General features: G+C 38.7%; 1 protein-coding gene and 1 long non-coding RNA gene across 10 annotated transcripts in view; one reads left to right on the top strand and one right to left on the bottom strand.

Annotated features, from left to right (window-relative positions):
- Positions 1-24,033, bottom strand: part of EIF2S3 (eukaryotic translation initiation factor 2 subunit gamma) — a 43,225-nt gene that overhangs the window by 12,614 nt on the left and 6,578 nt on the right. For 6 of the 9 annotated variants that reach the window (XR_009598877.1, XR_009598873.1, XR_009598874.1 and 3 more), the window contains exons 1-11: positions 12,299-12,380; positions 11,698-11,761; positions 10,630-10,757; positions 10,419-10,540; positions 8,008-8,102; positions 6,661-6,819; positions 5,266-5,400; positions 3,893-3,987; positions 3,336-3,480; positions 1,717-1,886; positions 1,194-1,366 (exon numbers count right to left, since the gene is read on the bottom strand). Coding sequence is in view for 1 of the 9 variants with exons in the window: in XM_004021971.5 (XP_004022020.1) it covers positions 1,194-1,366; positions 1,717-1,886; positions 3,336-3,480; positions 3,893-3,987; positions 5,266-5,400; positions 6,661-6,819; positions 8,008-8,102; positions 10,419-10,540; positions 10,630-10,757; positions 11,698-11,761; positions 12,299-12,367 (1,355 nt within the window). In the remaining 8 variants the exon portion in view is untranslated. Of the gene's footprint in view, positions 1-1,193; positions 1,367-1,716; positions 1,887-3,335; positions 3,481-3,892; positions 3,988-5,265; positions 5,401-6,660; positions 6,820-8,007; positions 8,103-10,418; positions 10,541-10,629; positions 10,758-11,697; positions 11,762-12,298; positions 12,381-24,033 lie in introns of those variants that run through there. The other 3 variants (XR_009598878.1, XR_009598880.1, XR_009598879.1) reach the window with 1 other exon arrangement.
- LOC132658822 (uncharacterized) lies at positions 12,701-13,524 on the top strand. Its single transcript, XR_009598883.1, has 2 exons — positions 12,701-12,898; positions 13,152-13,524. It is a non-coding gene; the product is annotated as an uncharacterized LOC132658822 (long non-coding RNA).

The following is a 24,033-nucleotide window of genomic DNA, read 5'->3' as shown; positions in this document are numbered from 1 at the left end:
TATGATCAAAATTAACCTCAACAAAGGGCAATCAGATATCATGTGTCTCTAGTTATGACTCCCTGAGGAGACATCACCACCTACCTGAAAATATTCTAACCAAGAATACATAACCTGAACCTAATCTTGCTGCTGCTGCTGCTAAGTCGCCTCAGTCATGTCTGACTCTGTGCAACCCCATAGATGGCAGCCCACCAGGCTCCCCCGTCCCCGGGATTCTCCAGGCAAGAACACTGGAGTGGGTTGCTATTTCCTTCTCCAATGCATGAAAGTGAAAAGTGAAAATGAAGTCACTTGGTCGTGTCTGACTCCTAGTGACCCCATGGATTGCAGCCTACCAGGCCCCTCCGTCCATGGCATTTTCCAGGCAAGGGTACTAGAGCGGGTTGCCATTGCCTTCTCGGGAACCTAATCTTAGGAAACATTAAATAAACCCAACCTGAGGAACAATCTAGAAAGCAACTAGCTTGTATTCTTCAAAATTGCCACTGACAAGTAAGACAAGGAAAGGCTGAGGAAATTCCAAATTAGAGTTCAAAGAGCCATGAAAACTAAATGCAGTGCATGACCCTAGACAGGAAGGAGACAGAGGACATTATCAGAACAAGTGATAAAACTGACTGTAGACTTTAGCATTGTAACAATGTTAAGCTTCTTGAAAGTGAAAGTGAAGTCGCTCAGTCGTGTCCGATTCTTTGCGACCCCATAGACTGTAGCCTACCAAGCTCCTCTGTCCATGGGATTTTCCAGGCAGTAGTACTGGAGTGGATTGCCATTTCCTTCTCCAGAGGACCTTCCCGACCCAGGGACTGAACCCGGGTCTCCCGCATTGTAGACAGACGCTTTACCATCTGAGCCACCAGGGAAGTCCTTAAGCTTCTTGAAGTGGTTATATAAGATATATTGTTTTTAAGAAATATACACCAAAGTATTAAGAGTTAAAGGGGCAACCTATTTCTCAAAAAAAGGTTCAGAAAAAGGGAGGTATTAAACCTAAATTCACTGGTTTTTGCAGAGGTTGTGTCTATCACAAATCAGGCCTAGAAATACAGATTTCAAAATCATCCGAACAAACAGTTGAGAATTAAAGCTGTGGTACAATAACTGTTGCGTTCAAGGTAAAGTGTGTGTGTGAGTGTGTTAAGTAAACTGTGTCTTTTTTATTAGACACTGACAAAGGCTAATAAACTTACCGCCAGTGTTTCTCAACTCTTCGGCTAAGTGCAATCTTTTCTCCTACTTCTGTGCACACAGGATTAGTCAAGACGATTTTACCCAAATCAGCCTTGACTGCACTAACTCTTCCTCCTGTCGACAGGGATCCTATATTCACCATAAGCACTTCATTCTTAGACAGCTTTTGTACCTAAGGAAATCAAGTGGTGAAAAATAAACCCCCAAATCAAGAAGATGCTTTCCAAACAACTGCTTATTTTTCTACCACCTTACCAACAAAAGACATCAGCAATTTTCCATCTCTGCCAACCTGATTTCAGTTAAGACTTTTAAGAAAAACATACAGATAACAGGAATTATCATGTCATTGTTATACAGGACATACTGTTTCTTGTTGTTTTACTTTAGACTGCCATATGCAAGTTCTCGGTTTTCAGGAAGTCAAATTTATTTACCTTCTCTCTTTTCTTAATCCTATGTTAACTAAAAAGTATAAACCTCAAAACTGGTCTTAATGTCACTGGCACTTGAAGCACTTACTTTCGCTGCTTTCTTGTCTCCTTCAGTGCGAACACCTAGAAGCCTTCTAAGCAGGAAATAGGAAATTTCCAATTCTGTGAAGATCTCAGGTAAAGCTCCAACTGCACCAAGTACTTGCCCCACCATTCTGTCAGCCCGGCACAAAGTGGGGTCAATTTTTGTTCCAACTCCTGATCCAAAATAAGATATATATGGTCCAACATTTTATTTCCTATAAAGCTGTTTACCCAAAAAACTTATTCAAACTAGTACAGCACATACCCACCTACACATTTTAATACACAACTTATATTTTCATACTAATTTATTGGCTACATAGATGTGACAATAGTTATCTAAAGAAAGAGAATTGTAAACTCACAGGTTAGTTGGGTATTTGAGGACGAGTCTCTTGATTTAAATTGTAAGCAAAGGACAAACAGACATAACAGCCTAAATAAAAAATGAATCTGAATATCCTTAATGAAGGCTGAAACAATACAAAATTCATGAGTAGTTTGCAGGATATTTATCCGCCATTTTTCCCCTGAAAGAATGATCAAAAAGATAGCTTAAAAGATTTTACGTGATTCCTGGGATTGATTTCAAAATATTTTAGACATATTTCCATGTCTTTCATGGAGGAGAGAAGATATAAAGATGAGGCAAGAATGGTAAAGTATTGGGAATCCCCTGGCGGTTAAGTGGTTAGGAACTGGCACTCTCACTGCTGTAGACCTAGGTTTGATTCCTGGTTGGAGAACTAAGATCCTGCAAGCCATGTAGCATGTTCCCCCTAAAAAGCAACTGTAAACTATTGATAATCTTTGAAGTTGCGTGGTGGCTGCATGACCACATGTTACACTATTCTCTGTACTTTTACATTTGAAAAGTTCCATAAGTTAAATTTTAAAAGTCCCAAGAGTTTCCTTATTTACAAAACAAACAAAAAGGATAAAATTATACACAGCAAACTCCTAATTACAAAATACAATAGAAAAATGAATTAAATAGCCAAACATCAGAGAACAAAAAGACGAACTTCTTCACATCAAACATTTTCTTTAATCCAAAAGTTATTAACACCTCTGACTAATTCTCACTGTATCTTGCCTTTTTTCTGGGTATCAGGTAATACGCTACTGTACGAGACCAGGAAACCCATATATTATTTTAGTAACAGCAAGATAATGGAAGTTATAATCTTTAATTCCCACCTCAGTATTTAACTATGATCTACCATGATTTAATTGACATTTGTGGGTAAATCTCCATTTGAAAATCATACAAAAACAACAAAAAACCCACATTATTCCATAACCATGTTTAAAAAAATCCTACGGTTAGGTATTTTTACATTTTAGGCCATAAAATTTACTTTGGTACTGCTAAAAATGAGCTACTTTAAAAATTAAACCAAAATTCTTATGTTTAAAAATAATTTTCACAAACATATGAAATCATCATATGACCTAAAATCAACAGCTTACCCTACCCTGCTCGATCATTAAACATCAAATGCTGATTCTTATTGATGTTTGACAGAAAACAGCAAAATTCTGTAAAGTAATTATCCTTCAAAAAAAATAAAATAAAGTGGCAAACAAAAAACCCCGTAGGGATGAGAGGAAAAGCCTTACCAATAAGACCTCCTGGGGCAGCATACTGAAGATCATTATGCTCTGCGAAAAGCGATACAATTTTGGAAAAGATAGGTTTACACATGAGTTTTCCTTCACTGTCTTTGGAAACAATACCAGGTCTGACTTCTATCTCCTGGCCCACCTGTAAAAATATAAATTAATAATTAGAATTTGTAGGACAACACCATTTTCATTACATACGAAAAGTTCTAACAGGAAGACCGCAAAACTGAAAAGTCATCCTTATTTCAAAGATCTCTATTTTAAAAAAAAAGATGTGGAAGAGATCTTCAAATTCAGAACCATCCAAATGTTTTGAACAACCTATCATATAAGCCTATCACCAATTTAAATGTGCTTCATATTCATAGAAGCCTATAAAGTTTGAGGTCAAACACAATCAAAAGATATACTAGTAAACAAAGAAATCTACATCAAGTACTAGACATCATGAAGAAAAAAATTATTTTTCAATTCAGAGTGTCTATACTATTCTCCTACTTAGGACAAGAGAAAAAATAAAGCAAAAACACAACAATCAAAATCTAGTTTACCTTTAATACTCCTTTTAGAATACTACCACCAGCTACACCCCCCTTAAGGTCATCAACTTCACAGCCAGGTTTGTTGACATCAAAGGATCTAATAACTAAAACAAAACAAAACAAATTAAAGCATATTCTATTCACTTTAACTTCAGAAAAATTTATTTTTTTCTAAGTTAACTTTTCTTAAATAGTAGACACATAAAATTTATACAAGGAGACTTTGTCACAAAGTCTAATGTTATTATTCCAGCTAAGTATACTGCAATTTTAATTATGCTGGAAAAAGTAGAAATAACTTGAAAGTACATTGATAGGAGGCATACTATGGTACACCCATAGTATGGAGTATCATGCAGCTGTTAAAAAAAGACTATTAGAAGGGAGAATAGTTTGAGGGAGAATGGATAGATGTGTATGTATGGCTGAGTCCCTCTGCTGTCCACCTGAAACTATTACAACATTGTTAATTGGCTATACCCCAATATAAAATTAAAAGTTGAAAAAAAAAAAAGAATGTTAGAGTATATGTATTGATGTAAATGATGTAGAAGAATAACCTTCATCTGTTGTTCAGGAAAAAAGAAAAGACTAGTTATGCATAGTATGATCCCACTTTCACACACAAAAACTGAAACAAGAAACGTATCATGTTTATAAAGGTGCACAAACAGTACACACCAATTGTTAACTGTAACTTCAGGGCTAAGGGGTGAGGCAGGCATTGTGGACCTTTCTGGTCATATACCTTTATATGACTTCTGCAACCAAGATTTAGTTTCAAAACTTCAAAACAACCCTAGGACTATGTGACCTGCGCTTTAGTCCCGAGAGCAGGAACCATTAACAAGGGGTATTCATTACAATAATCCAAGAGAACCCTGCCCACAACACACAGAAAGGGCTGGGGGGCACCTAGGTGAAGCTTCAGAGGGTTCAAATGTCTGTTGTGAAAAGGTTCCACAATCTATGTAGAAACCATGAGTTTAAATTATCAAATTATACCAATATTGATACCACAAACTTAAACAAATGAGAGAGATGAATATCTTCATTAATGGTACAATGAAATCATTTGTCTGGAAGTCCTAATATCCTGTTTCTAACTAAAACATAATTCCATAAGGCATACTTATTGCTTCATCTTGATCATTTAACATAACACATACCAAACACAAAAAGGCTAAAAGTTGTGTCTGTATTCAGGACTCTCATCCAGTAATACAATCTAACTCTGCTAATACAATCTCAGAATTGACTGACTTCAAAAAAAGTTTTTTATGGAGACTGTAATTTATTATCACCTCTGCAGAAATCATTGGTGATTCCCTTAAAGACGAATCAGCAATGTGGGAGAGATCAGATAAAAATCTATTACTTACCAATAAGTCTGGGTTCTGAAGTAAAGTCTCTTGGGGGTACTGGAATTTTCTTTACTATGTACTCACAGACAACTTCAATATTGTATTTTAGCTGAGCAGAAATTGGGATAATAGGAGCGCCTTCTGCTACTGTACCTATAAGATAAAATTTTCAAAAGATCAAAATTCTTCAGTTTTATAGAACTTGTTCTTCATATATTACAGGAAATAGTTAAGATTATTAAAATGATGCCTAAATATACCCACATATACCCACAGCAACAGGCAGAAAATGGTAATTCTTTTCAGAAAAGTGTCAGTATTCTATGTTTGTTTTTACTCCTGAAAATGAACACTACTGCATTCAAGGGGAAAAAACTCAAATTTTACTAATAGATATATTTAATATACCAAAATAATAAAACTGCTTAAAGGATTAAGTAAAATACTTAACACTCCTGGGAAAGACCATTTTACTAGTTGAAAGGTTTCTATAGTTCAGTTCAGTTGCTCAGTAGTGTCCGACTCTTTGCAACCCCATGAACTGCAGCACACCAAGCCTCCCTGTCCATCACCAACTCCCGGAGTCCACCAGAACACATGTCCACTGAGTCGGTGATACCATCCAACCATCTCATCCTGTCGTCCCCTTCGCCTCCTGCCCTCAATCTTTCCCAGCATCAGGGTCTTTTCAAATGAGTCAGCTCTTCTCATCAGGTGGCCAAAGTATTGGAGTTTCAGCTTCAACATCAGTCCTACCAATGAACACCCAGGACTGATCTCCTTTAGGATGGACTGGTTGGATCTCTTTTCTAATAACATGCAACTGACCTCCCAATAAATGTCAAAACAAATTTATAGTCCCTTGCTAATCAAAGACTAATGGCATACATAGTATCTGCTCCTTATTAATTAAATGTCTAACAGGTTCATGAAAGCAATGTACCAAACACAATGAGGCTTTAATCAAAATGAGACATTCTTTTTTGTTATGAGAGAACTGGATGCAGAGGAAGTCAACCTTTCTCACAAGAAAAACAAGGATAAGAGAGAATCTAATGTCAACAATAAGATGTCTTTCCTGAAATGACAAACACCACACCATTAAAGGAAAGGAACACTAAAGATAAATCACTATCAGTCCCAATTCTAAAAGTAGCTACTCAGTAAGGATAGTGTAAGAGTGAAGTTTTTTAATGGATTTTAAAAAATATTTATTTTTTTGCCCATGCCACAAAGCTTGTGAGATCTGTTTCCCAATTGAGGGACTGAATCAGTGCCCTCGGAGTGAAAGCAGAGTCCTAACCAGTGGACTGCCAGGGAATTCCCAAGACCAAAGTCTTTTGTTTTTAAAAAAAGCTTTTGTTATTTTACCGTCACTGAGGAAGAATTTTATTAGGTATTATGGCTTCTTACCTTGAACAAATGCAAGGATCTGTTCATACTGTTCTTTAGCCTGGCTTTCTTTTACCAAATCAATTTTATTTTGTAGAATCAAAATATGCTTCAGTTTCATGATTTCTATAGCAGCCAAGTGTTCAGATGTCTGAGGCTGAGGACAAGACTCGTTACCAGCTACAAGATAAAGAATAAAAAAGATGCATGAGAATTAGCTAGAACTATCTATCAGAATAGGAAAATCCATAAGAGGCAGGTTAGTGGTTGCCAGGGAGTGAAGGAAAGGGGGATTAGAGTGACTTCTTAATGGGCACAGGGTTTCCTTCTAGGGAGACAAAAATGTTCTGGAACTCAATAGCACTGATGCTTGTAAAACACTGCAAATGTACTTCCTATCACCAAATTGTACACTTTAAATAGCTATAATGCTACCTTTTATGCTCTATTATACTATTAAAAAAAAAACAAAACAAAACACCTATCTGACATCTAAAAAAGGAAATGCTTGAATGCCCTAACTCTATCCAAAGCAAAAGTCCTGGATTGTTGCCAAGCATTCAACTTTTGCCCCTGCTCCACCCCTTGTGCCTGTATTCACCGGAGTCTCCTGATTATTAGATTCTCTTTGCTCGTCTTAAGCCAGTAACCTAAGAATCCACAAGTTTGGCATTCCAGGGTATGCCCTTGGCTTTTGCTCAAGCATAAGGTATAGCCCCCTGGCTCTATCCAGTTTTAGAGATGCTCTGACCTGGTCAAGCTCCTGAGAGGCGGGGAGTAATTAAGGGAAGACACTTAACACAGTCCATGAATTCCAACTACTATCAGAGGCTACTCCCTAACAAATAGAGGAAAGAACACTAAAAATAACCATCGGTGTTATCAAGAAGTAGGTATGTTTTGCTGGATACTCCAATGACCATCCTCCCTAAGTGGTGATGTTTAGGTGTCTTATACTCTATCCACTCAGCCTACTTTAAAAAATTATATCCCATAGCAACAAAAACTCTTGCCAGCTCACATAAGGTGGCACAACTCCAGACTTGAAAATCACAGTTCATCTACTAGACTTCAGCACTTATTATAAATGAAATTTAGATCTAATAAAACCATTATACACTAATGTTGCGTAAACAGTTCAAAGATGCTCACACAAAAAAAAATCTAAAACTAAAATAATAAATCATTTCATGGACCCAGACTTTCGATAGCTGGAAGACAAGGATGTCATACTGGTTGACATGTTCGTTTCCATTCCTGTCACCTTTAGATACTGGATGTAATCCTTAAGGCCTTAGTTTTCCTTTAAGTATTCCACCTTGGATTTGCTCCACAGTGATTTGTTGGAACCAATTCCGATGTATTTACCTATCAACAGAAGAGCGGCATCCATCACTGCGGCACCGTTCAGCATAGTAGCCATCAGAATATCATGGCCAGGACAGTCAACAAAGGAAACATGCCTAACAAATTAAAAAATAACCATCAGTCCTAAGATCAATCAATATATCAACATTCGAGTTGCAGATTCCCTAAAATTAAACCCCTTGAAGTATAGAATGTCAATACTGCATAAGAATATGCAAATAATTATTTCTATAAAGTCAAGCAGTTACAGGACTTGGTGTTTCTAGACTTTAGAAATAAGATCACCTACTGGCTCAATTATATTTCAGAAACAAAAATTTCATAGAAACAGATCAGATTTGTAATTAACAGATCTATGGTTACCAACAGTGGGGTTGGGGGAAGAAGGAATCAGATGAAAGCAGTCACAAACTTTTTTAAAATAAAGAAGTACCAGGGGTATAACATACAATACAATAAATATAGTTACCAGCACTATATGTCATACATGAAAGTTGTTAACAATAAATCCTGAGTCTTCATCACAAGGAAAGATATTTTTTTCTATTTATTTAAGTTTATATCTATATGAGATAATGGATGGTCACTAAACTTACTGTGAAAATCATTTCAAAATGTATGTATGTCAAATTATTATGCTGTATACCTTAGAGTTTATTACAGTGCTGTATGCCGATTATATCTCAATAAAACTGGAGGAAAAAAAATAAAATATGAAAAGAACAAAAATTACCTATTGGCTAAGAGTAAAATCACTGCAGATCATTACAAAACAAATGAAATTAGTTATGTATAGAAATAACTGAAGAAACACAAACTCCCAAATCCAATCAAAGAAAATATGGTATAAAGTAAATACTGGGAATGTCATTGATTTGAAAGCTGTAACTGTTAACAGAACAGGCAGTGCTATCTGAAAAAATTTGCCAAAAACTTCTCCAGCATCTTGACAAGCTGGAAATGCCAATCAGAAGCAGAGATGGCAGCGCTATCTTAACAAAACTATGCTACTCATTCAGAACCATTATTTTTAATAGTTGTATACTCATACTCATAATCTAAAATAGGGACACCAAACTGCCCCACTGTCATAACCACTCATGCACATCACGACTGCTTTCCTAACACAAGAGCAGAAATAAGTAATTCAAAAGAGAATCTGTGACCTGCAAAGCTGAAAATACTTATTATTGGGCCCTCTCCAGGACAAGTTTGCTGATAAGGGCCACAAGTAGGGTGAGGCAAGTGAGGCACTTGACACACATGCAAAATTTACGGTATACCCCAAAAGCCAGTAATCAAAACAAATATTTAAGTACTTAAAAAAATAAAAATTTATACAAGAAAATCCAAGATGAACAAAATATGAAAAACTTACTGAAAACAGGATCAGTAACGATGCCATGCCAAAAGCAAAACAAACAAAAAATCCAGTGATAATGAAAAGAAAAAAACAGTAATTTGAGCCTCTCTTTATTTTACTTTAGGAATTCCCTGCCCGTCCAGTGGTTAGGACTCCAAGCTTTCACTGCCGGGGGCCCAGGCTCGATCCCTGATCACAAGGCATGTGGCATGACCCCCAAAATTTTGAATTTAAAAGTAAATAAATAACACTGTTTATTTTGATTGTTGTTGTTTAGTTGCTAACTCATGTTCTCTCTTGTGACGTCATGGACTGCTAGGCTGCTCTGTTCATGAGATTTCCCAAGCAAGATTACTGGACAGGGTTGCCATTTTCTTCTCCAAGATTCTTCCCACCCAGGGACAGAACCTGCATCTCCCGCATTGCAGGTGGATTCTTTACCGCTGAGCCACCTGGGAAGCCCTTATCTTCATCTTGATTACCAGGCCTGATTTTTTTTAAAAGCATTCTCCCTCGCCTCAAACTCTGAGCTTCATTCACCTCTCCCTAGTCCCAGCTCTGCCTCGCTCTACAACTTCCTTGTGGACATCCCCAATCACCATAAACATCACCAGGCGGATATCAGTATCCTCTGATAAAGAATATATAATCATATTCAGAAAATAAATGGGTTACAAGTCCTTGTATTTAAGAGAGGGGATTAAGAATGGCTTTGTTCCTTTATCCAAGACACAAAACCAACACTGTTTAAGAGAAATTTAGGAAGCCTGGTAAAAAGAATCCCTTAAATCCAATGAGCTGTGTTTCCCTCCGTCTCATTTTGCTTATGTGATACTTTTCCTTTGGAGCACTTACACATATGTGTCTTAAGGTAGTTCTAAATACTTCACTTTTCAAATTAATGTCATTATGGACCAGAAAAACAGAATAGTGGAAAAATAAAGCCATTCAACAATTAGGTTCACTGTTTAACATCTCAAATTAAATATCTCAAAAAGTACAAACCACATGACAACAAAATATGACATGTTAAGTCAAAAAAGGTCACCTGACTAATTTGAAGTTCCCTTTGGTCCCTGGAATGTCTGTAGGAAACTCATCGGGTGTGCTACTTCCACAGGATCTATAACATTCTGGCCGAGGACAACTTGGGTCATCAAGCTTATAAATCTAAAAGTTTCAGTGAGAAAAGACTTGGATTTGTTATCTGCACATTCAACAATTAAAGTGAGTTTTTCATTTCACTGTACACAGCTCACCTTAGCATTAGCATAGCCAAGTTTGATTGTAATATTTCTTTCCAGTTCATTTTTGAAACGGACAGTGTGTACTCCAGAAATAGCTTTTACAACTGTAGATTTCCCATGAGCTACGTGACCAATTGTACCTACAAAGTACAAAAAATTAATTCAAGTGCATTCAGTTACACCACGTATTTTTTCAATTTTAGAGCAGAAAACCCAAAGCCATAACTCACTGTCAATATCATTGTAAAACCAACAGTGACTGATATTTCCTCCTACGTATCCCTGATTACAAAAACTTATTATGATACAGGACTGAAGAGAACTTTCCATGTGACAACCTTGTTCTAAACCATACTGAGCATAATAAAATCGATCCATCTTTAATCACAGAAAACAGTGCTTTCATCGAAAATAGACACTTGTAAAAAGTGCATGAAACTTTGTATATCAAGACACTTTTCAGCATTTTCAGACCAAAGTAAGTATGAAGAGCGCTGACACACAAAAAAAGAATCCATGAAAACAAGAAAAAAAACTCAGGTATGATTACAGTAATGCTATTAAGGCTAGCACGTATCTTACAACTTTTTTTTTTTAAGAATCTCAAGGTAGAGCCTTAAAGAGGTTTTACTGTTTTTGTACAGACTCTCAAATACCCCAAATTTACACTCAGTCAACATAACTTCTCCTCCAAAGTTCCAGGTGCCAATTAAGGGGAAAAAAATCCACCTTAATTATAGCTTATGCACATATCAAACAAACTTTCACAAACTCTGCTCTTGCAACAACCCTGTGTGGCAAGTACAATCACATTTCCCCTCTTCTTTACTAGATGACTACATATCACCTTATGCTATTAAAAGTTTTAAGTCCTTACCTTTTTTTTCTCACCTAGTCTATAAGCTAGACATAGGCAACAGGGGCCTCCCACCAAAAATCTAGCAGATGCATTGCTCCCAAGAGCTCAACAGCGATTTCACGAATATCTGTATCTTCATGTAATTTACGTACTTACACAAAGGGAAAGATTAAAATTATTTGCTGGAAATCAATTAAATCTCCAAGTTATTCTTATCTCACCTATATTAATTGTGGCTTGTCTGCTGATAACTTCATGTGAAAGTGGCGTCAACTTGGAAACATCCTGCAATCAAATATTTCTATGTTTAATCATTGTACATAAGATGTATCAAATTTTGACTTTACATTGTTACCTACAGCTCGCTACCATTTCAATAGCCCTCTTCTACTTTTAAAGAGCTTTTCCTGTACAATCTTGCATTCTGGAAAGCACTAAAAGTCCTTCATCCTTACACACTGATTATGGGAGGTGCAGAGGCTCTGGGTTCCCCAACCTTGAGAGCATTAGCACTAAGGAATGTGTAGATACTCCTTTCTCAAAACATCCAAAGTGAAGAGCCTTAATGACACTTAACACTAAGTTTCTAGCCAAATCATTCGGGAGGCTCGGGGCCCCACGACCGCGCAGCCCCATGCCCAGCTTCCTAACTGACAGAAGCGCGTGGGGCAGCGCGAGCGCGGCTTTGGGCGCCGGGCTCCAGGTCTCCCTCCTAACTCATGCTCCTGACCGCCCGGCACCGCCTCGTTCCACAGCCTCGCGGGAGGCCCGGTCATCCCTACTCCTGAACGCATAGCGCATACTTCCAGAGCCATGCCTTACCAAAGTGGCGAGATCTTGCCGAGAAAGGTGCGGCTGCCCTAAAGTCACACCAGCCTCGCCCCCCGCCATCTTGCCCGGAGAGGAAGGAAGTCGGCCGCGTCCCAGCCTGACCGCGCGCAGGCCCCCTGGTGCAGGGCGGAGCAGCGGAGGCGGGAGGGCTGGCTAGGGCCCAGGCCTGGGAGAGGAGGGTGGCCGCAGCAGCGGAGGCCTCACTGCTTGGACTTGTCTCCTAATTGATTTGTATAGTGCCTGCCGGCAGGCTGACTAAAAAATACAAGGCCAAGTTTCGGGATCTACTCGCAGCAGACCTGTTGGATATTTGTGCAGGCAACGGTGCAGGCAGCCCCAATAAAGGCCCCTGACGAGGCGGGCGATGCCACCGAGGCGCGCTCTGCTTAGGGTAAACCCACTTCCGGTTCCCCTAGGGATGGCCGGAAGAGTTTCTCGGAACCTGGGATTCTTATCTGGGGTGTGAGGATAGACTGTTGGAATGGTCTTTACCGATTTCCATAATTTAGTAAGACGAGATCAGCCCCGGGTCTGTCTCGCCTGTGACGGGGTTCTTGGCCGCGAGGTGGCCGCGTACCGAGCTGGCGGGCGGTGAGGAGGGCGCCCTCAAGCGGATGTTTTGCGACCCAGGGATGGCAAAAGCAAAGTCTCTAACTTATTCTCACAGAGAGGTTTCTAGAGCCTGGGAGGTGGTCCATGGTGGCGCTAATGGAGTTAGCACAGTATAGAAGCTAGGTGTCGTGAGAGCGCCTAAAGGTGTTTTGGTTTGGTTTTTTAGCCGATCTGAATCTCTATTTTCTTTACTCTTTCTCCTTTCTAAATAGTCATTGTTCTTTTCCTGCAGCTAATGAAAACTGAAGGTCTTCAAATGTCATGTTTGCGAATACAGACCGTATTCAGCGGAAAGTGGGAGTCATTTTTTTTTTTTTAATCCCAAGAACTTAACAGTCTGTACACACTTATTTTTTGGAAACCTTAAATGTAAGAAAATATAATTAAAAATCACTCTAAAATCAAAAGTAAAATTATTCTTTGGGGATTTGTTTAAAAAAACACAGTGAAAAGCAAAGTGTAGTGAATGTACTAAAGCTACTTAAAATCTCTTAATGTACTTGAAATTTTTTCTGTTAAAAGCTATTGCTTTTTTGTGTGACTTCCTGATTTTCAGTAAAATGTGCATATAATAACAATAAACTGTATTCTGTGTGGAAAAAAAAGATCTGAGAAAGCCCATTTTTTCACTGGACCTATTACCAATAAATCGGTATTTTAAAATTTAAAGATTTTTGAGACTTTCTTAACCCCTTTTTCAATAAGGTTCATTTCTGTTTAAGCATTTCTACACTTTGTAAATTTTCTATCATGTACAGGTCTTCATTTCTAGCCAGAAAAATAGTGTAAGGAGAAATGAGTATGTATTTAGGTTATCTGTGGTCATTGACTATGTAAGCAAGATTAAAATGAATATGTTTTCTATCAGAGAAAGACAAATACCACATGATACCACTTATATATGGAATCTAAAATATGACTCAAATGAACTTAGCTATGAAACAGAATCACAGACATAGAGAACAGACTTCTGGTTGTCAAAAGGGAACAGGGTGTGGGGGAGGGATGGTTTGGGAGTTTGGGATTAAATGTGCACTTTTATATAGAGAGTGGATAAACAACAAGGTCCTTTTGTGTAGCACAGGAAACTATGTTCAATATCCTATGGTAAACCATGATGAAAAAGAATATTAAAAAAGTGGCTCAGTTGGAGTCCGCTTGCAATGCAGGAGACTCAGGTTCGATCCCTGGGTGGGGAAGATCCCTTGGAGAAGGAAATGGCAACCCACTCCAGTATTCTTGCCTGCGAAATCCAAGAACAGAGGAACCTGGCAGGCCACAGTCCATGGGATCACAAGAGTCGGACACAACCAAGCGATTAAACCTACCTACATATATATGTAGGTATATATATAACTGAATCAGTGCTGTACAGCAGAAATTAATACATTGTAAATCAACTATACTTCAATAAAATCCATATTTTTTATTTTTAATTGAAGGATAATTGCTTTACAATATTGTTGGCTCTGTCATACATCAACATAAATCAGTCAAAGGTATACATGTTCCCTCTCTTTCTGAACCTCCCTCGTACCTCCCACCCCATCCCACCCCTCTAGGTTGTCTTTTTTTTTCTATCACACAAGTTTTGGATACAACAGTTTACCTAAAATAGGAAGTTACATTTCAATAAATGTATTCATTTGTTGATGGTAGAAACTGGACCATATATTGTATTTGGGCGCAGGCATTTGTTTCCTAAATTTATACTAGGAAACAAATGTCTCCAACAAAATGTAACTTCTAAATGTATAAGTTCCTAAATTTAGAATTTTTATCTTATATTCTAAATAGTTACACTGTACTAGCCAATTCAGAAAACCCAGAGGTAATAAAGATGTGGAATTAGTGGTGGTTACACAATTACAAATATACTAATGACAGTGAATTGTATTGTTTAAAAGGATGAAACATGGCATGTGAATTATTTTTCAATAAAAATATAAAACTTGTTGGTAATAATATATAATATGCTTCACTATCAGAAACTTTTATTGGAAGTAGAAATGTCACTGAAAATAATGCTATTAATAATAATAGTATTAATATTGGCTCCAACCTGGGGAATTCTCTGGCAGTCCAGTGGTTAGGATTTGGCGCTTTCACTGCCAGAGCTCGAGTTCAGTCCCTGGTCAGCGAACTAAGATCCCACAGGCTGTGAGGAGTGACCAAAAAAAAAAAAAAAAAGTATACAATTCAGTGACATTTTAGTAAATTTACAGTTGTACAGACAATTCCATGGACAGAGGAGCCTAGTGGGTGACATGTAGTCCATCGAATTGCAAAGAGTCTGACACCACAGAGCGACTAACACACAAAGAATTATGCAACCATCACGACAATCCAGATTTTGAACATTTCCATCACCCCAAAGAGATCCCTCATGTCAATCCCCTTTGCAGTCAATCCCCATACCCATTTCTGGCCCCAGGCAATCACAGTAGTCTGTCTTTCTATACTGATTTGCCTTTTCTGGACATTTTATATAAATGGCATTAGACAGTATGTGGTCTTTTTGCACTCAGCATAAGGATTTTGAGGTTCATCTATGCTGTAGCATCTATCAATAGTGGTTCATTCCTTTCTATTCTTCAATATAATTCCATTTCATGGACAGATCTAGATTTTTTTCCACTTTTTGGGTGTTGTGAATAATATTTCCACAAACATTTTTGTACAAGTTTTTATGAAAACATTTTTATCTTGGTAAATATCTACTTGTGCTATTGCTGAGTCCTATGGTAAACCTATGTTAAACATTCTGAGGAACAGCGAAATTTTTCCAAAATGGCTGAACCATTTTACATTCCCACCACCAATATATGAGGCTCCAGTTTCTCCTTACCAATGCCTGATATTGTCTCTTTTTATTATAGACATTCTTGTAGATATGGTTTCAATGTGCATTTCTCTAATGAATATATTGAGCATCCTTTCATGTACTTAATAGCCACTCAAATATCTTCTTTGGTAAAGTCTTTATTTAAACTCATTTTAAAATTGGGTTGTTTATCTTACTGAGTTGCAAGAGTTCTTTATATATTCTGGATACAAATCTTCATCAAATGCGTGATTTGCAAATGTTTTCTCCCAGTCTGTAGCTTGTCTTTTCATTTTCTTAATGGTATCTTTGAAGAACAAAAATTTCTACCTTTGATGAAATCCAATTTATTTCTTTTATGAATTTTGCTTTGGGTGTTAAATTTAATAACCGTTTGCCTAACCCAAGGTGATGAATACTTACTCCTATGTTTTCTTCTTAAAGGTTTATGGTTTCAGTTATTACCTTCCAGATATGTGATCTATTTTGAGTTAATTTTTGTGTATAGTGTGAGGTAAGAGTTCAACTCCATATTTTTGCATGTAGATATCCAATTGTACCAACACTATATACTGAAAAGACAATCCTTTTCCTATGGAATTGTCTTGACATGTTTGTCAAAAATAAAATTGACCATAAAAATGCTTACTTCTGGACTCTCAGTTCTGTTCCATTGATGTACATGTCTATTCTTATGCCAGTACTAAAATGTCTTGACTTCTGTAGTCATTTAGGGCATTTTTAACTATGTTCTTTTTCACAACTGGTTTGGCTCTCCTGGAGCCTTTGAATTTCCACATAAATTTCAGGATCAGCTCGTCAGTTCCTGCAATAAAGTTTGCTGGGTTTCTGATAGGGATTGTTTTATTTTGGGGGTGGATTATATCCTTTTATTCCTTTGGAAACTCTCATCTTCCTAAATAACCCCCAAACTGTTAGCATATATTTCCTAGTAATAATTACTGTGTACTAGGCATGGTGCTGAGTGGTTTGCAGTCATTTCTGCATTTGTTCCTTACAATTACCCTTGGAAATTTTCTATATCCTTAGAAAGGTGAAAAAATTTTTTTGATGTGTACAATGACATTTATTTTTCCACAAACATTTTCTGGCCTCTATGGCAGCATGGACAGTAGTAGGCAAGCAGGTTCTGGAATCAGAACAGTTCAAATCTTAACTTCTTCATTTTCCATCTATGTAAATTTAAATCGTGTACTAGCTACTCTGGGCTTCCCACATGGCGCAGGTGGTAAAGAATCCACCTGCCAGTGTAAGACAGGTCAGTTCGATCCCTAGGTCGGGAAGATCCCCTGGAGAAGGAAATGGCAACCCATTCCAGTATTCTTGCCTGGGAAATCCCACAGACGGAGGAGCCTGGTGGGCTACAGCCCATGGGCTTGCAAAAGTCAAACACAACTTTTGTTGTGCACGCATGCACCAGGCACTAGCTATTCTGAGTCTCAGCAACTTAATCTGTAACAAAGGGCTAGAAATAGTATTGACCTCAAAAAGGAGTAAATGAGATAATATACATCAAACATTTGACAAAAGTAAGCAAGTAATACCTAGAAGGTGTTAAGAAGTCATGTATACCAGATTTTATTGATGACCTTCTTTGTCAGGAACCCTGGAGTAACTGACTGGAGCAACCGTTAAAGGAAAGGAAATCTCAGTACGAACTGAGCATAGTCTTACTAATTATAAATATCTTTCTTCTAAATATTTGCTTGTTTATCTTCACTTCCATCTTTGTGCTGTCATATAGAAAGGTACAGTTGACATGTACTGCTATATTTAAAATAGATAATCAACAAGGATCTACTGTATAGCATAGGGAACTCTGCCCAGTATTCTGTAATAACCTAAATGGGAAAAGAATTTGAAATATATACATGTCTATGTATAATCAATCACTTTTCTGTACATCTGAAACTAATGCAAGATTGTTAACCAACTATACTCTAATATAAAATAAAAATTTTTTAAATTAATTGCCAGGCAAGAATATTGGAGTGCGTTGGCATTTCTTACTTCAGGGGATTGTTTTAAATCTGTAGGTAAGTTTGAAGAGAATCACCATCTTCTTGACCTTGAGACCTCCATTCCCCGAGGGCCATCTAGCCCCACCTATACGGCCCTCCCCAGTCACGCTTCCAGGACAGTGGGACTCTCAGCCAGGCCTAGGTCCTGGCTGTTCAAGTGTGCACCCTCCCACCAGCTGCCACTCTCGCTAACCCCGCCCCAAGCAGAAGAGGCCAAACTAACTTACCCAAATCCCTTCGTGCCCTGTATGGACAAAGATATTTTGTCCTGAGACAGCTATGCAATCGCTTGTTTTTTTTTTTTTTCCAAAGAACTTAGAACCAATAAATAACCTCAGAGCCTAGATTCAATCTCGTCTCTATCCTTAACCACAGTCTCCAAACCCTAAAGCTGTGCTCCTGGCAACAGTCATTACTGGTGGCTTTTCTTTACTTCTTTCATCAAGCAAACACCATATACCAGCTTTTCATTGCTCCCACTCACTCAGCTCGGCCACTCACACTTGGGACATCAGAGAGAGAGAGAGAGAGAGAGAGAGAGAGAGAGAGAGAGAGAGAGAGAGAGAGAGAGAGAGAGAGAGAGAGAGTGTGTGCATGCGCGCGCGCACGTGCGTCGCGCACATCTACTGAAATGCAGAACTGGCGAATATGCGGCTTGTATCATGAGACTTCTGAAGTATAGTGCTGCTTTTGACTGATTTATAAAGAAGATAAAAAAGATTAACTTTAGGAAAAGGGTTCATTCTTTTTAACATTTTCATTTACAAAGAGGCATTATCTGTACTGTGTTTCAAAGTAAATATATTTCATTAAAATGACATTAAGTTTATCTTTGCTAGATAGTGGATGTTTAACAAGTTACAGTACTTTTCCAGCTAGACTAGCACATCACACTCTTTGTTTTACTCATCTCCCTGGCTATTCCTTCTCTGTGACAGCTCTCTACCTTTGCCTGGATGACTCCTGGTTCTCCAGACCCCAGACCTTGCTCTATTTCCCCTCAGTCCCTTGGTAATCTCCCAAACACGTCATGAATATTTGGCTTCCATGCTGAGGCTTCTGAAACACAGTTATTTTTCACTGGTTTGTAAGGAACACGAAAGTGATTAATTTCTTTAAAAAGTTGATTCTTTTTCATGTTTTTAAGAGGGCCTTGTCAACACTGTATTTCAAGGTAAATATGTTCAGTTAAAATGGACCTAGAGATTGTCATAATGAGTGAAGTAGCTCAGACAGAAAAAGACAAATATCACGAGATCAATCACTTGTATGTGGAATGGTACAAATGAACTTATTTACAAAACAGAAATAGAGTCACAAATGTAGAAAACAAACTTACAGTTACCAAGGGGGTTTGAAGGAAGGACAGGGATAAACTGGGAGATTGGTATTGATATATACACACTGCTGCTGCTGCTGCTAAGTCGCTTCAGTCGTGTCCGCCTCTTAGTGACCCCATGGACTGCAGCCCACCAGGTTCCTCCATCCATGGGATTTTCCAGGCAAGAGTGCTGGAGTGGGGTGCCATTGCCTTCTCCGATATACACACTACTATATATAAAATAGATAAAGAACCTACTGTATAGCAGAGGGAACTCTAGTCAATACTCTGTAATGACCTGTATGGGAAAAGAATCTAAAAAAGAGTGAATATATGTATAACTGACTCATTTTGCTGTACAGCAGAAATGAACACAACATTGTAAATCAACAACTGCAACAAAAATGTAAAAAATGGCAACATTCACTCTACCACTTATTGATGGTGGATGTTTAGCAGTTTACGGTGCTGTCTCTACAGCTTGGAGTGTGCCACCCTCTAGTCTCCCCGCCCGGATCCCACTGTTCTCCTGGACAGCTCTCTACCCTCGGCATGCCCCAGGCTCTACTCCTCGAACCTTCTCCTTTCTCCCCCATTCCCTTCAAACCTGCTCCTTCTTGAAGTCTTCCAGATCTCAGGAAATGAAAATTCCACGCTTCTTTGCAACCTCTTTTTCCTTTGTCCCTACATCCAGGAAATTCTGTTGGCTCTACCTTCAAGAACATGTACAGAGTCTGGCCAGTTCTCATGTCTCCACTGTGGCTCCCATTTCATTCCATTGTTAGAATTCTTTCCTTACCCATCTCCCTGCTTCCACACTTGTTTGCCTAATTCTTTCTTTAAGTGACCATTTTGTTTGTGAGTGTGTTATCTTCCAGTGTTTTTTTCCCTCTTTCCGTTTTATTGAGATGTAACTGACCTACAGCACTATGTAAGTTTAAAGTATACAGGATGACTTGACTTACATATATTGTAAAATGATTACCACAGTAAGTCTAGTTAACATCCATCACCTCATACAGATATAAGGGGGAAAAAAGAAAAAAGAATACTTTTTTCCTTGTGATAAGAACTTTTAGAATCTACTCATTAAGTAACTTTCAAATATACCATACAACAGTGTTAACTATAGTTGTTGCATCAAATATTACATTACGCCTAAGTTCTATTTTTTACACAGCAGCCTGAGTGTTAATCATATTACTCTTCTTCTCAAAACCTTCCAGTGGTTCGTAATTTCTCAAAAGGCCAAAGACCAAAGACTTTATAATGCCCAACAAGGCTTTACACAGTCTGGTCCCTTATCTCCTTCAAGTCAAGGCTAAAATGACTATCCAATCATCCTAGTTAAAAAGGAAACACCTCTCCTCCTTGACACCCCTCATCTCTTTATCCTACTCTGTTATTTCCTGTATGGTCACATTCTAAGAGACTGTATAATTATAATTTGCTTATTTGTTTATTGCCTGACTTATGTAGTCTATAAAAGGGTAAGGATTTTCATGCATGTGTCACTGATAGAACTGTAGTGCTTAGAACAGGACTTTGCACATAGTAGGCACTCATACACAGAAGAACTGTACAAAAAAGGTCTTAATGACCCAGATAACCACGATGGCGTGGTTACTCACCCAGAGTCAGACATTGTAGAGTGTGAAGTCAAGTGGGCCTTAGGAAGCATTACTACGAACAAAGCTAGTGGAGGTGATGGAATTCCAGCTGAGCTATTTCAAATCCTAAAAGATGATGCTGTAAAAGTGCTGCACTCAATAGGCCAGCAAATTTGAAAAATTTAGCACTGGCCACAGAACTGGAAAAAGGCAGTTTTTATTTCAATCCCAAAGAAAGGCAATGCCAAAGAATGTCCATACTACCATACAACTGCACTCATTTCACATGCTAGCAAGGTAATGCTCAAAATCCTTCAATGGCTAGGCTTCAACAGTATGTGAACTGAGAACTTCTAGATGTACAAGCTGGATTTAGAAAAGGCAGAGGAACCAGAGATCAAACTGCCAGTATCTGCTGGATCATAGAAAAAGCAAGGGGATTAAAAAAAAATCTACTTCTGCTTTATTGACTATACGAAAGCCTCTGACTGTGTGGATCACAACAAACTGTGGAAAACTTTTAGAGATGGGAATACCAGACCATATTACCTGTCTCCTGAGAAATCTGTATGCAGAACAAGAAGCAACAGTTAGAACCAGACATGGAACAACCAACTGGTTCAAAATTGGGAAAGAAGTACCTCAAGGCTGTATTTTGTCAACCTGCATAATTAATTTATATATATATATAAATATTATATATAAATATTATATATTACATCATGTGAAATGCTGGGCTGGATGACTCACAAGCTGGAATCAAGATTGTCAACAGGAGAAATAACAATAACCTCAGATAGGCAGATGATACCACTTTAATGGCAGAAAGCAAAAAGGAACTAAAGAGCCTCTGGAGGGTGAAAGAGGAGAGTGAAAAGCTGGTTTAAAACTCAACATTCAAAAAACGAAGATCATGGCATCCAGCCCCATCACTTCATGACAAATAGAAGGGGGAAAAGTGGAAACAGTGACAGATTTTATTTTCTTGGGCTCCAAAATCACTGTGGACGGTGACTGCAGCCACGAAATTAAAAGTTGATTGCTCCCTGGAAGAAAAGCTATAACAAACTTAGTGTATTAAAAAGCAGAGACATCACTTTGCCAACAAAGGTATGTATAGTCAAAGCTATGGTTTTTTCTAGTAGTTACATACAGATGTCCAAGTTGGACCATAAAGAAGGCTGAGTGCTGAAGAATTGATACTTTTGAATTGTGATCTTGAAGAAGACTCTTGAGAGTCCCTTGGATAGAAAGGAGATCAGACTTGAAGAGCTGACTCACTGGAAGATCCTGATGTTGGGAAAGATTGAGGACGAGAGAAGTGGGTGACAGAGGATAAGACGGTTGGAAAGAAAGTCAAGTCACTCAGTTGTGTCCGACTCTTTGTGACCTCGTGGACTGTAGCCTGTCAGACTCCTCTGTCCATGGAATTTTCTAGGCAAGGATACTGGAGTGGGTTGCCATATCCTTCTCCAGGGGATCTTCCTGACCCAGGGATCGAACTTGGATCTCCTGCACTGCCAGCAGCCTCTTTACCATCTGAGCCACCAGGGAGATGGTTGGATGGCATCACTAACTCAATGGACATGAGTCTGAGCAAACTCCAGGAGATAGTGAAGGACAGGGAACCCCGGCGAGCTGCAGTCCATGAGGTCATAAAGAGTTGGATGCAACTTGAGACTGAACAACAACAGAGGCACTCATAAATATTTATGGCATGAATAAGTAAATCAGTAGATTATAAGGGAAAAATTTACTTAATTAACTAGGAGTAAAAAATAATCTAACACTGTGAAAATCATTTAATATGTTAATGAGTATAATAACATAATGGTCTTCCCAGGTGGCTCAGTTGGTAAAGAATCTGCCTGCCAATGCAGGAGACCCAAGAGACATGGGTTTGTTCCCTGGATCACGAAGATCCTCTGGAGAAGGAAATGGCGACCCACTCCAGCATTCTTGCCTGGAAAATTCCATGGACAGAGGAGCCCGGTGGGCTATAATCCATGTGGTCGCAAAGAGTTGAACAGGACTGAGTAACTGAGGACACATAATAACATAATACAGTAGAAAGAGCATGAGGTAAGAGGTGCCACAGGAGGGTAGAAGCCCTGATTGCCAAGGTCTACACATGCCAGCCTTCCTGAGTTTTGCTTCTTTCCCTCTCCCATTCATGCCCTACTGTCACTCTACTAAATTTTTGGCGGTTCTCTAAATAAAGGTGCCTGGCTGACTCTTTCAGGCCTGGAAGGCACTGCCCTGTGGGTGTCCTTTACCCATTTCCTTTTCCCCTTTCCTCCTTCCCTTTGAACTGTGCTTAGCAATCATTGCCTCTGAGTAGCCTTGCTCGACCTGTTGCATCCTAGACTGCACTTCTCATCTGTGATTGCACACACAGCACCCCATGCTGTCTAAACCTGTCACCGTGTGTTAGGGACTCTGAAACCAAACCTGAATAGTTTTGAACTCTTTTTGGCTGACCACAGGTGAAAAGCAGTTCCTCTAACCACTGCCAGCAGAGAATTGTTTGCTAGGGCTTTAAGGATGGAAGTGAAATATGAAGAAGCATTGGGTTTCTGGAAGAATCACAGTGTTGAGTCTTCTTGACCATAAAGATATAAATGATCACTTCAATTTTCCTTTTGGTGGTGTGGTGGCTCCCTATGTTGGTGAAATGACACACGTGTAAATATTTCAGACACAGTTTCATGAGAGGAGGGCCCTTGGAAGGGCCTTTGCTTCTTTTCGCATCCACAACCCTTTTGGATTTCGTATTCTCCTTGCTGGGCCCAGGGGATGGGTCTGGGGGCTCATGAGATTTGGGAAGGGAGATGGGAGAAACAACTGATTCACCCCAAATAGAACAGATCTGACTCTGAGATGATCAAAGAGAACATCCCTGTGCAAGGATCTCTAGAACCTGTGACCTGTTTTTAAAGAGACTGAAGTTTCTTTGTGAAGGCTTTAGGCTTTTGCTTTCCTAGGGAAGTGCAGGGAAAATTAAGTTTGTGTGTCATGAAGTGCAAGGAGAGAGCTGGAGAAATGTGGAGAGGTGGTGACAGACCAGAAGGCCAGAAGTAATTGGAGAGAAGCTAAGAACCATTCCAAGTGACACGTGACCAGTGATACCTGAGATGAGGAAACATTAACCAGGAGTCCTCCAACATTCATGAAAACACCAATTTCCTATTAGTCACGCAACATAAAGATTCAAGTTATTCTATTTGGCTGTTAAAACAACAAACTGTCAAGGCTGGAAAATCTGGGGACCCTCAGATTTCACATTGAAGGCTCCATCTGGGTTAGGGCCTCCCAGG

This window comes from Ovis aries, chromosome X (assembly GCF_016772045.2).
Source record: "Ovis aries strain OAR_USU_Benz2616 breed Rambouillet chromosome X, ARS-UI_Ramb_v3.0, whole genome shotgun sequence".
In the NCBI taxonomy this organism is placed as follows: Eukaryota; Metazoa; Chordata; class Mammalia; order Artiodactyla; family Bovidae; genus Ovis; species Ovis aries.
Note: the sequence above shows the minus strand (reverse complement) of the source record. Positions and strands in the feature narration are given on the sequence as shown.